The sequence below is a fragment of the Natrix helvetica genome (assembly GCF_964273705.1).
Source record: "Natrix helvetica genome assembly, chromosome: 2".
Lineage (NCBI taxonomy): Eukaryota > Metazoa > Chordata > Lepidosauria > Squamata > Natricidae > Natrix > Natrix helvetica.
In genome coordinates, this window is record NC_138552.1 from 216451186 (window position 1) to 216465680 (window position 14495).

The window sequence follows — 14495 nt, forward strand, 5'->3', positions numbered from 1 at the left end:
TTCGGAGCGTTTCAAGGTGTTGACTATCACCTTTAAAGCGCTCCATGGCACAGGACCTAGCTATCTGCGGGAGCGCATCCTACCCCACACATCCCTGCGACCAATTCGCTCTCACAGAGAGGGACTCCTCCAGGTGCCGTCCATTAAGCAATGCCAGCGGGCGGCGCCCAGGAATAGGGCCTTCTCTGTGATGGGCCCGACCCTCTGGAATGAACTCCCCCCCGACATCAGAACTACCACCGATCTCTTCCGCAAGAAACTCAAGACCCACCTGTTCCAATTAGCTGGCCTGGCCCAATCGTAGTTTTAATCTTCAATCCTCCTGGCCGGTATTTTAAATTTTTGGGGGTAAACTTTTTAAGCTGTTTTTTAATTTTTACTATTACTGTACAGACTCCATATTTAATTTGTTTTTAAGGGGTTTCTAATATATTTTTATTATGTATACGGTTTTTTAGCTTCTGTGTGTACACCGCCCCGAGTCCCTTCGGGGAGAGGGGGCGGTCTATAAATTCAATAAAATAAATAATAAAAAGTATTCTTACTGCCCAACTACAAATTCTGATTATATCCCCATTATTTTCAGTAGTTTTATTCAGATTTAAACCAATAATTTACAGTTTGATCAAGGTAGTAATAGAGGAATAAATAAATAATAATAATTTTATAATAATAATAATATATATCAGGGGTGGGTTCTGGCCGGCTTTACTACCAGTTTGGGGCTGTGGCAGGCCTGGGTCGCTGCTAGTTCCAGAGACGCAGGCCGCCATACTACTACCGGTTCAGCCAAACCAGTCCGAACTGGTAGGAACCCATCTCTGATATAAATAATAAAAACATCACTAAGACCATTGAAAAGGCCTAAATTAAGCGTAGATTTATTTTTATCTCCTTCTGTAAAGACCAAGAAGTAGCAAATGTTAATTATGTTTAAATCTGCCTTTAGTCCATAGCATTTTTCTCATCAATTATTAAAAGTAATCAGCAAGGCAGCACTTGTTATGTTATTAAGCAACTGTCAAACCAGGAAGGTAATGAAGTCAGGGGCTTCAGCTTTTGTTATTAATTCAAATCTTTACTCATGTTCCGGGCTCTTAATATGATTTTGTGGAAATCGTTCTTTCTGAATTTAATTCTCTACCTTAAAGTTGGAATACCCTTTACAAACTTCAGAGTTGATGTGAAAAGATTCAAGACTGTGAAGTTGTTTATATCGAAAAAAGTGAGAACACAAGAAGAGAAGAGTCAACTAGGGGGAAAAAATCAGTTCTGCCAGCATCTACTGTATATACTATAGGAAAAGAAATGTAGCGTCAGAAAGATCTTTCTATTTTTTTCCCCTTGAAACAGTTCCTTCAGCCCATTTTCGCATGATTAACTTCCCATGGAGGAACACTGCTGGTACCAGTAGAAAGGCGAACAATATTTTTAATATGTTGTTAAACAGTAAGTTGAAGTTCGTGAGTTTCAGTTGAGCCAGAAGCAGGGAAAAGAGCTGAGAGCTTTGTTTAGCAGACAAAGCAGACAAAATATCACTTTCCAAAAGCAACAATGTGGGCTTGGCGTCTTTAGGAATGCTTGTATGGGAGCTCACCAGGAACCAATGCAGTGTGTTTAGCTTGATACAAGCACAAATAGTTTGAAAAGCAGAACATTCAAAACAATGCTTTGGAGAGTTCACTGCAGAAAGCCAGAATATCTGCTCACGCTCATAATTTCAGTTGAGGAAGGGCTATGCAGGCAGTAGCCTAGTTTATGTTTAATTCCCTATATCTCCGAATAGGACTTGTAATATGATTGTAATTGGAGCTTCTGCGAAGACAATGTCAACAACTCTAAGCTGGGTGAACCAGTGAGCCTCATTTGATCTCATCTGATCTCATTTGATCTCGCTATTTCTGCCTTATGCTTGCTTCTTTTGTTCTGAGAATGTCAGCCTGTATAACAAGAGCCTGCGTTTCTTACACTTTTAAAGTAGCCCGAGGGCTTTTATAGACTTTGTTGTGACAGATGATATGGCAGAGGCCAGATGACCGGTGATGAGGAATTGTGAGAATTATAATTCAAAGACCAATATTTTTCCCTTCCAAATATACTACCTGGTCAATTGGGCTACATTGTGAATATTTGTGGTAAGGGTAATTATTATATAGATTAAGAAACACGTAAAATTGAATTTTCCCCTTTGCTCCAATTCTTCACATTTCTGGATACATTTTGATGGCAGGTATGCAGTATATTCCATAAACTTTTATATATTGCCTTCTTGTCGGAAGTTTAATTATGTCACTTTTAAAACAAATTTTCTAGCTCTCATGTTTATAGAGAATGGATTCAAACTGTTTTGTTGTTGCTACAGCTGCTATTAATTCAGCTCAAAACCAGAATTACCCAATGCTCAGAAGGCATTATATGATATTGTTCCATTTTCAGAGCTAAGGCTCTAATGGAAAACATTTTGCCACTTGAAATCCCTTCACCCCACTCTCCCCCAAAAAGGCCAGGGGCAGAATTTTAATAAGTAAACCAAGGTTGTGTTTCATCTCCCCTTCTGGCTGGTTGTTACTTTTGCTAGGCCCAAAATAACGTCAAGCAAGATTGTGGACTTCATCATCCTCCAGACATTGCTGAACTACAGGTCACAGCATTTTGCACAATTTTGCACCATTGGCCAACCTGGCTAAAGCATTTAGGAACTGCAGATGTAAGAGAGAGAGAGAGTAGAAGGGAGGAAAAGTGTAGGAGAGAGAGACGGAGTGGAAAGAGGAGAGAATAGAAGGAGAGAGGAAGGGGAAGTAGAGAAGAGAGGAATGGTAAAGGGAAGAAAGGAGGTAGGGAGGAAGAGAGGGGGAGATGAAGCAGGATGGTGGTGAATAGGATATAATATCGTGTATGGAAAGCAGAAGAGCAAATGATAGTCGCTGTGGGTTGATGGTAAGAGGAACTGATATACTATTGGATAACACAAAATAGTTCTGGTTAAGATGTAATGGTATACCTGTGGTAACTTGTATGAAAATTTAAAAAAAACCTTTCAAAAAAAAGTCTGAGGTTGTGATTTGTTGCAGGATAGAACACAACTCTGGAAGGTTATAGGAAGAATTGAAAGAGAAATCATGAAGTGCAGGTTGTAGTGGAGAAACTGAAGGGCAGCAGGGAAAAGGAAGGAAGGAATGCAGAGTGGGGTATCAGATTAATTTGAGATCAGGCTCTTTGCCACATGCCACATTAGAGCACCCAGTTCAAAGACTTTTTCTGTCATTCTTTAGTTGGTTAAAAAAAAAAAAGTCACGTGACAGCAATTACCACCCACTTCATCCAAAGCTTACTATCAAAACAGCTTCTGTTCTTCTTACTCTAAAGAGTTCCCTTTCACCCATAGGCACCTATTAAGCTGAGCATGAAATTGCATTGCACCTTCATGCAGCAGCTTATATCTGATGGGCTATTAGCCAATTCCAGAAATCTTCATTTCCTTCACACAATGGGGAGATAAATTAAACACTGGAGGCAGAGACTACTTATTTCATTCCAACCATATATTATTCTCATGACCAGAACAGTATCAAAACACATTGTGATTTGTTACAAGGGCTTGGAAAGAGTTTTTCCCCCCACGCCTTAAATTTTATTAAATTTTCTAGCATTACATGGACTTAACCCCCAACCCTGCATCTCCCCCATACATCCATACGAGTGTATTTATGTTATGATTTTTTGGGTTCCATCACATATAATCCCATAGCCATATTTCATGTCAGACATAGATATGGAACCAAAGTTTAAAGTTCAAAAAGGCAGTAGGGAAAATGAAACATTGGAATATATAGAGTAAATCACTTACCTCCCTTCTGTCTGGTCCATTTTTGTGTAGCGTATGATCACATTGTTCTCCAGAGATTAGATTTTTTTTTAAAAAAAATCAGTTTTCCAGCATCTTTAGTCATTTTTCTACCATCACTATAGGTCAGGGGTGTCCAAACTTGGGAGCTTTAAGACTTGTGGACTTCAATTCCCAGAATTCCCCAGCCAGGGGAATTCTGGGAGTTGAAGTCCACAAGTCTTAAAGTTCCCAAGTTTGGACACCCCTGGTATAGGTAATATGATGGCAGAAAGCTAAACCAACAAATTACTCCTAAATTAGTCTTTATTTAATAATACCTGTGGATATCATATAAAAATGATATTTCTTCTTTGCCCTCAATATACTTCAGGGAATCTGAGCTTCAAAAACATTTGCCATGGCCCTATTTCTTGGGAATAATGTCACTTTTATTTGATCAACATGGTTTCAGCCAATTAATAAGCAATAAGTTGAAAGCGTCTTTCATTCTTTTACCCAGATGCTTGCAAAGAAAAAAATAAATCTTGTAGCAGGCATGGCATGAAGTATACCATAAATATCAAAATTGCATTCAAGTTTAAAATTAAACTCCACTTTATCTATATTACTTTGGATTCGATATCTAGAAGTAATTCAAATATGTGCTGCTGGGAGTAAGTCACATTACCAAGCCCAGGAATTCTAATCTTGTAGAGTACTATGAATTAATGGGTTTTTAGAATGCTTTATTTGACATTTGAATAAATGTGTGGCTATGATTTTAGAATCGAGAGTAAATCAAGCTCTCTGCCAAATTTCAGTGTGATCACACAGCTGTTGAAATGGTAGGGTTTTCAAATTAAATTAGCATTAGCTTAATGTCTTTTTTTTCTTCCTATGCTCCCTGAAGATATGAACAGCCGAAGTGTGATAACAGTGCTAGAGCTCACCCAAGCAACACAAGAGACGTGTTCAAAGGGCGCCCATTGCAAGGTAAGTGTATAATAAATGGTGTTTGGGGAGAATATTTTTTTTAATATATATTAAAGATTTTATTGGTATTTTAAATCATTTATGGGGAAAGGGTACAAAGGTACATAGAAAATTTTGGCAGCTCCCGTGCTAGTGGTAGAAATCCCTCCAAATCTCACAGTTTTTTCAATTTGAAAACAACGTATAAAAGATAAGCATAAACAGAATTCTTACATTATATCAATCATGTGTTCAATCATCTCGTTCTTTGTCACTTTCTAGTGTATCAATAATTACAATACTATTTCAAATACATTTATTTTTGTGATCTGAGCCTTTTTGATATTGCTCCCTCCTCCCTGTCTCCAGATGGGGCCACGCCCCCCCTCCCCCATATCCTGTACGTTGCTGCATTTTTCACCACCTCCCTTATTTTCATCCTCTAGGAGAGAAAAAGTGTTTTTTAGTGAAGGCTTCAGCCTCTTCCACTGTGTTAATACTAATTATGTTTCCCTCCCAGAAAATCAGCGTTCCCTCTTGCAATAACCTTCTGAACCAAACTCCTTTATTGTATAATTTCTTTGATAAGGAGGAATACTTCCTCCTTCTTTCTCTAATTTTTTTTCGGAATTTGCTTAAGAATTGTAATTTCTTTATCTTGGTATTTTAATGGTCCCTCCCTTTGGGCCCCTAGCACCTCATCCCTTGTGGTCTCCCTAAGAAATTTAACATATACCTCCCTTGGAATGTTATGGGTTCTAGCATATGCTGAATTGATCCTATAGACCAGATCCATATCCCACCACAACTGTTCTTTATTTGTCTTGATATATTCTGCTAAGATTGTACTCATGATATATTTAAGATTTTCATTCTCTGTTTCTGGTAGGTTCTGTAATCTGAGAAAAAAGGACATTCTTTCAAGTTCTATTTTTGCCATAAAGTTATCCAGTTCTAAATTTCCCTTCCGGACTGCCTTAACCTCCCTATCCAGCCCAGCCGCCCCCTCCTCCAACACCACAATTCTCTGTTTATTTTCTGTAATATGATGTTGTACCCCTCTGAGTTCGTCTTTGAGATCTGCCACCTTCTTCTTCAGCTCGTTTTGACCCCTCATAATTTCCTGAAACGTTTGGTTGACAGATAATTCTTTTGAGCTCTCTCCAGCCCCTTCTTTTTGTAACAATGAAGTAATTTTAGTCTGCTGCATGCTTGGACTGGAGGTTGCCGAGGCAGGGGCTGAGAATGACTTGCCAGTTGGTGGCTTTTTAGATCCCATTTGTCTGAATTCAGAGATGATAAGTCTTTTACAAAGAAAATGGCCTCAGCGGAGCGCGCAGCCTGGCGGATCCAAAGTGGCAGGCAAATCTGAAAGTGAGAAGTTAGTTCTCCTTCACTGTTCCAAGGCATGGAGATACACCAAAAAGGGGAAAGTCAAATAATCAAAATCCAGAAAGACCACGCAATAGGAGAGGTCCAAAGCACCTTCAGGGGAGGTTTTAAGACAATACCAGAGATCTTTTTTCCAAAGGTAGTTTCAAAAGGCAAGTACAAAAACGAAGAAGGGGGGAAGCCATCTTGACTCCTCCTTTCGCATGGAGAAGAGCAAAAGTTTCCATTCTTTAAGAGAACAGCTCAGCAATCCCCTCTTGCAACTGTGATTTCGATCTTTCTCACATAGTTAATTCAAGTGGCAAGTCAGCCTTTGTTCTCTCTTCATTCTGATGTGGAGAGAGATAGTTTGAATGCCGCTTTGTCCGAGGGGGGGTTAAAAAGAAGAAAAACACCCCCTTCTAATCTTCGGTTTAAATAGATTGAAAACGAACTTACAATAGTCTGCTGCTTATCCATTAATGATAGTTAAGGAGATTAGGAAGGATCCTCCACCACCAACATTTCGGCTACTCTTCCTCTGCTTGACTCATTTCTCCCGGAGCCCATTCAGCGAAGGGGCAACTATGCGCCCCTTTTCGCTCCCCGGCTCCTGGGGCGAAGCTGGAAACACCCCTACTGGCTGCTGCTGAGTTTGGGGGGTTCCAGCAAGCCGCCCTGCGGCAGGAGACCCCTCCAATGTCCCCTGTGCTCCTGAACGGAGCCCACCAAGAAGACGAGTGGTGGACAAGATGTCCGTCGCCTACGGGAACCGGAACTGATGAGAATGTTTATTCATTCAGTTAACTTAAAGAGTGGTTTCATATCTACAGTAAAACTTGAGCAAAAATATTTGAAATACTGTTATGCAATGAAACTGGTTCCAAGTCACAATTGTGACTTCACAATGGAATCAGTTCCTCAAAATGCCCAGCAGAACAACCTGCTTGGTTATTGTACTGCGGTTGTGTACCAGAGTTTATAAATAAATAAATAAATATACAGGATAATCTTCTTGCAGATTTTGCATACCACTGGAGTGATCCTTGAGGAGACCAAGAGGAAGGAATATTATGTTTATTTGCCATCTTGAATTACTTAAAAAGTAATAAAATCAGGATAAAAAAGATTGAATAAATAAATAAAAAGGAAGAAAGTAAAGACCCTAATACAGGGGTCCTCAACCCCCTGGCCACAGCCTACTACTGAGCCATAAGGCATTCGGAACCGGGCGATAGAAGTGGCGGGTGAGATTGCGCAAGAGTGCATCCCCACTTGTGCAAGCAGCAGGCTAGCGTGTATGCTCCATTTGTGTGAATGGTGGGTACAATCATCTCAGTTCTTAAAATATTTTAGGCCATCTTTTGGATATTGCTTGCAATGGAAGCTCATAGATAGAACATTGGCAAATAAAAACCAGGAAAAAAAATCTGCTTTTTGTAGAATGCAGGTTAAGTTTTGGCTTTTCTTATCTATTTCACTTTTTTATTTTGAGCCAAAAGAAATGAGGTATTCTTTCTCTCAGTTTCAACCTGGGAGATACCAGGACAGTGTACTATATGTAATGGTTTTGTAAGAACTACTTTTCTGACGTTCCCCTGTCATATAGGTAATTGTTCCACTTTTCTAAGAACATCCTCTTCTGCAGATCTCACTGATTTGGACCAGAGGAGCAATTTTAAATAGGGAAAGTAATGAGATTTGCAGATCGCAATATTAACCAAGTTCAAAAACTATGATGTTACACAGCCAAGTGCCACTTCATTAAATCCCAGTATATAAACAGTTGGTTTTGAAAGACTTGGGGAAAATTGGCTCAAAGCCAGTTGGCATAAGTTTTAGTTGTGATAAAATATGTGTCAGAGGAAAGAAAAAAATATTTATGAATTTTCTACAGTGGTTATTAAAATATTAGGAAATTTAGTGCACACCCCCCCCATCAATTGTTTCTAATTCTGGGGCATGGCAAGTTGCATGACTATTTATAAGATATAAAGCCTATGAAGTGAGCAGAATATTTTTAAATTAATTTAATTGTAATTTAGTATTGCATCTAACTGTATCACATAATTTCTGATCCATTTCCAACATTCCCTTTTTGGGAAGGTTGTTGAGAAGCTTTTTGGGATGAAGATTCAGAAGACTCTGGGTCTTTTTCAGCCAGGCTTCAAACTTAGACATACTTGACACTGATTGTGTTGGTTCATGATATCTGGTGGGATCACAAGAGCGGGGGGGGGTATTACATCAATCCTGACCTTCCTTGCTCTGTTGGTGACCTCTGGTATCATTGACTGCAGTATTTCCTTTGACTAAAGGGATGGGAGTAGGAGGCAAAAGTTTCCTCCAAGGTTGGTCCATATCAGTGTTGATGGACACAGGTGCCTATACGCCTTTGCTTGGTTCCTCCCTCTTTCTATTTAATGTCTATGGGAGGCTTCTCTATGAGATCATTCATCAGTTGGCAGCCATGGCTTAGAGAGTCTTTGCAGAAATCCAACTTGCACTCCAGCTGTGCCCATTCCTGAATCAGGAAGCCCAACTGGAAGCCACTGATGTATTGGACATTTGGATTATTGCAATGTATTTTGCATGAGACTGCCATTGAGGACCACTCAGGAAGCTGCTGCTACTCCTACACATGTAATTATGGGAGCACCTTGGTGCATCTATGTAACAATACTAATTTGTGAGCTCTGCTAGTTAACAGTAGGCTTCCGGATGCAGTTCAGGATGCTGATTTGTTACCTATAAAGCCCTTCATGGGAAAAGACCTAATTATTTGTAGGAGTGTCTATCTCAGATTGTTTCTATTAATGTAATAAACTCTTTTTTTTAAAAAAAATGTATTTTTAAACAAACATAAACAAACAAGACATGTAGCATAAAAAACATCTTCAATTACGTACAGTGTGTCGATTGGTTACAAGGTTTTTGTGCGTCCTTTCAATAGTCATCACTTAAACTTTATCTAAAGTCACATATTGTCAATCAAATATATTTGTATACATTACTATTATAGTACTTCATTTGTTTGATTATCACTATTTTTCTTCATTTTAAACAAGGTATTCTAAATATGGATTCATTTATATTATAATAATTCATTATATCATCTTCAATATATCCAATAATGAAATATTTTTATATCCTATTCTAAGTCATTCTATTATTTTAGTATTGGTAACATTCTCTAATAATTTTCAATTCTATGTTTTTTCCATTATTAGTATCCTCAATCTAATATATATGTATACAATTATTATGATTATTAAACATTCATTGAGTATAGTTATTATTACATTTTTATATGAAGCATACTAAATTTAAAGTAAATTTATATTATGGCGTTTCATTACATCATCCTGAAATCATCCAATGACATTACATCTTTATATTCTATTCTATTTTATATTCTAATATAAGATTTCATATTATCAATCTAGTATATATAAATGCATTATTATCATTGTTAATCATTTATTTGACTATAATTATTATTACTTTGTCTTATACATAATACTCAAAGTTTAACTAAGTTTGACTTAATTTTATTGTGACATTTCATTTCATCATCCTGTATCCTTCCAGTAGTAGTGCAGTCCCATATCTCTTGCCATTTGTAGAATCTGTATTCTAAGTGTTTTCTTGATAAGTCTTATGTGGACTTTTCTTGGCAATTTGTTGTTCATTCCATATCTTATAGAGAGTTTAAACCCTCCATCTGTTCCTTCCATCAGCTTGCCTTTAGTTATCACTAGTGTTTCTGCCAAAATTACTCTCATTGTTTCTGCCAAATTTTCTCCCCTTTCTTCATCTATGTTTTGAAGTCTGAGATAGAATTCCAGTTTGTCGATCTCTCCTTTCAGTATCATTTCCCTCCACCCTCGGTTTGCTGTCAGTGTCAATAATTTTCTTATCACTTTGTTCATATTTCTCTGCAATTTTTTGAACTCTGTCCTCAAGTTTCATCATTGTTTTGTAAATATTCTCAACTCTTCCCTCCATTCTTTCTGTATTTTGTTCTATAATCTCAAATCTCTTATCAATTCTCTCTGTGCTTGTTAGTACTTTTTGAATTTCTAGCATAATTATTTGTAATGTTAATTCCTTTTCTTCTTCATGTTGTGCCATTTTTCCAGGTTGTAAACACTGCAACTAAGACATCCAAGGTTTTGCTAGATTTCAAACAAATTCAGTGTAATCTTTCAAGTCAAGGCTTTCTCTTTACTCTAAAAGAGCACCTGTATAAACAAAACATGCTTGATAGTCTTGTACTATCAGATGTTACCAAACGTCCAACCTCTAGGTGGCAGTGTTACTTCTTTTTCCTCTGCTTTTACCTTTCTTTTTAATCTCCGAACTCAAAAAGAGAGAAAAAATGCTTAAAAGTTATGATCCAGCCAAGCCTTGAGAGGAAAGAGAATTTCAATCCACAAACACAAAAAATGGAAAAAAAATAGTAGTAGAAGATGAAAAAAGACCAGTCCAATTTAAAAGTAAGAGGCATTTGTAAAAATTCCATCCATAGAAAGAAACGAAATTAAAGTGAAAAAGATAACACAATAGTTTTAATCCAGGCTTAATTCACCACTTCAATTAAAATCTTCAATTTTAATTTAACTCTAAATCTTTTTGAGTGTTCTCTTCTCTAATATTAAAATTTTTCTCACCATTTCTGACATTTCTCTCTCTCCTGTTCTACTTCCATTTCAGGGGTCTGTCCCAATCTTCTGCAGCCTCAATGGCTGCTTCTCTTGTAGCCAGAAAAAAGAGCTTCTCCTTGATCGATCAGGGGCTTTGCGATGCCCCTGAGATCAGCAGGATGTCCCTTCTCTGTCACCATCTCTACAGGATGGTTTAGATCCAAAAAGGACCGTCCAACAACAGAGATATCGACAGCAATCCTGGAGCTCCAAGATTGCATGTTGAATCGTAGTGACATCAGCCCTGCCCTCCTTGATGTAATAAACTCTTGAGTGGGACCAGGTGGTGTGATTCTCTATTGCTGTGCCTACTTTTTGGAACAGCTTTTCCTCCAAGGCTCAGATAAACCCAAACCTGCTTGACTTTCAGAAGGTATTCCTTAGGCACTCAGTTAGAGAAGAGTGCCAGCAGAAGAGCAGCCACATACAAAAGGTATTGCAATGACTTAAGAGAAAATGATAGATGATCTGACTTAGGAAACATCACTATAGTATGTCAACTAAAGCTGAGTAGAAGCAGGCTAGCTATGAATCTTATATTTTATAAGAAACATAGCTTCATTCACAATAGATTTAACTTGCCAATATTTCAATAATAATTTCAGAGAACTCATAAAAATGATTTTTTTCCTCTGTCACATGTTTTACCACAACTAGAACTTATGCCAATGGCTTTGAGCCATTTCTCCAAGAATCCTTCAAAACTAGTTGTTTATTCTATATCCTTGGGTTCAAAGAAGTGGGAGTTGGCTGTGTAGCATCATAGTTCCTAAGTCTGGTTAATATTGCAATCTGCAAATCTCATCACTTCCCCCTACTTAAAATAGGTCCTCTGGTTTAGGTCATTGAGATCTGCCCAACAAGATGCTGTTACATAAAGGAAAAACAATTTGATAGGGAAAAATCAGAAAAGTTGTGAATAGTTTCTACAGACTTTGGAAAGAATTGCTTCATTTATAATTACAGCATTTTAATTCTGCATAGAATTGAGTTTCTTCAGTTTAAATGGCCTGGGAGATTTCAAAGAGGCATGATATTTATAATTGAGTATTCTTGGAAATCCCAATCTGTCCCATTGATTCATTGTACAGTTGTTCGCAAAACATAAGCTGGCTATTGTAAACATCTGGTTCTTAATTTTATAAGCCATTCTCATTAATAAAACCACAAGCTCTCACACTGCTCTAAATCTATAATGGCCTAAGAAATGGCATACTCTCAGAGAGCAACAGAAAAGCATCAGTAAATCCCTTCTTCTCCATCTGCTGCCTGGATTTATCAATCCTCTTCCTCTCCCAATTTGAAGGATCTGTCCCCACTTAGACTTTGGGACATTTCAAAGATTTTCCAACCAACAAATGTAATGGGATTGGAGAATAGCTTTTGCAACTCACTTGTGCAAACCTGCAAATCAAGCGGTAAACTCTAACATGCTTTTGAAAGTAGTAATCAGTATCAATAGAGTTATAAGATATACATATAAGATTATCATGGCAAGAAATATGTTCTTATTGTAGGAAGAATGCTCATCTTAACATACTTTGAATAGGTGTGTTCATATATTTGAAGATTCTTTGGATCACATCATTAACTTGTTCAACAGTACCTGTTTGTTTGGATATATATGTGGAGCTTTTTAGGCAACTTGAAGGGATATTTGGAATTCTATCCATATAGTTTGAAAACCCACAGCCAGTGATAAAAAGGCAATGTGTGTAATCAACCCAAATTTAATTTGTGATGTAAGCTAGTTTATTGAATGTGTTTTTATTTCAACATCAGACACCAAAGTAACAAGTACAGCATAAACATCTCTAGATAGATAATAATGTTTGCTTTAACAATCCTGGTTTTACAAAACAACTGAACTGAACACAGAGAGAGAGAGAAAGAGAGGGGGGGGACGGGACAGAAGTATATATTCATTCATTCCCATACATCTGTTTCATTAAGTCCAGTAAATAGTAACCAGCTGAAAAGATAATCTGCTTAATGTTGGCTTTATCACCAGTCACTATTAAAGCAATGAGGGCATGGCTCTAAGAAGATGCGACAGAAGTGTGTCATGACAAATTAACCCTTCCTCTGGTTTTATGAACTGCAATTTTGATGGAAGTACTCCTAAATTCCATTCGTGACATTGTTGAACAGAAGAACAAGTCTTATTTGTCTCTTTGATCTGGTAGAGAATACAGCTCGGTCCACTGAAAGTGTATGGCTCTTTTCATATTTTCTTGTGTGCAAAATGGTAATTACCATAGCAATATTGGCCAGCATTAATTTGCTGCAGAGATCAGGTAGAATCTCTGAAGTATCCCATCTATATACCGAAAATGAAAATCTATGCATACTCAACACTGCACTAAGAAAATAATTTTCCATTGAAATATATATTAAATTGCATGAATTTGTGGAGCAACCCATTTATCATTGGTTTCTACACCTATGATGCCTGTGTCCAGCCACAGATCTCTCCACAATCACCGACACATAGAGACACATGTGAGTTATTCCTATTTCTGTTTTGGTGTAGCTTCCTTTACATTTGTGTTTGTATAAAACAAGGGATGCATTGTGATTCTGCAGGGATACAGCGCTGACCATCATTGGAATGCTTATTCGTCACTGCAGCAGAGTTCTATGCGACTTTCATTTCTCAGGCTTTTAAAATGATTAGCTGTTCCCACTAAACAGGTGTTCTCCTTGATTTGCTGGATCAGTTCAGAGGCTGCCATGCCTCACAGAAGCAGCCTTTGTTAAGCAAGAAATTGCTTTAAAAAAATTAAAAAGCCCAGTCCTAGAACATCTCTGAAAATAGTTGCATATTCTATTGTAGACCAAAACATTTCTAGTGTTTATAAAACTGAAATTTGCTGTTGGCCCAGAGTTGTGTTTATTTTTGAAGGTCATTCATTTCCCAGAGACAGACAGGTAAATTGATGAAACCAAGGTCATTTGGGAAGAAGGAGTATGCTGGGAGATTAAAAACTTGCCACATTCTCCACAGTGCAAACTTTGTTTTGTAGAATTCCTCACCTGCTTGAGCTCTGGCCTTGGAGATTTCTGCCGGCACTGGGGTGAATGCTTCATTGTTGTTAGCTCTCGTTCACCTATAACTGTGGGGTGTCGTGGGGGAAGCTTGGCTTAATAGTTGCTTCTTGTAAGACTGGAGCAAGGAGCGAGTATGCATGCGGTGGGGGAGTAGCTTCTAGCAATCACTCTTGCAAGCTAAGAAATACAAATCCAATGTGCGTTTTTTCGTGAAAACAGAAAACAATCCGTATTTTATGTGTACGTTTACAAAATTACAGCTAGCACTACCAGATCAGGACTGCAAAAATCTGAATGCCTGCAAAGAATTACAATTTATTTCTCTTTCTTTCCCATTTCAGGGAAGATAAATAAATGTTCCTCTTTGTGATTTGTACTAGAAGCTAAGATTAAGCTTGCTGATCTCCAGTGCATTTTTAACTAGTAGTTGTATTTTGGTAGCCCAGATTGAGTAGCACTAATTATTATGTATATATGTGTGCATGTGCATGTGTGTGTGTATGTGTGTGTGCGCACACACATATCATAGACTCATACATGTACATATGCATTAAATATATTTCCTTCTT

The 14495-nt window shown here is 37.7% G+C and overlaps 1 protein-coding gene across 4 annotated transcripts in view; it reads left to right on the plus strand.

The window, feature by feature from the left end:
- The window catches only part of SMOC2 (SPARC related modular calcium binding 2), a 138136-nt gene that overhangs the window by 93755 nt on the left and 29886 nt on the right, over positions 1-14495 (plus strand). For all 4 annotated transcript variants that reach the window (XM_081940897.1, XM_081940898.1, XM_081940899.1 and 1 more), the window contains one exon: positions 4737-4819. In XM_081940897.1, coding sequence (XP_081797023.1) covers positions 4737-4819 — 83 coding nt within the window. The remainder of the gene's footprint in view (positions 1-4736; positions 4820-14495) is intronic.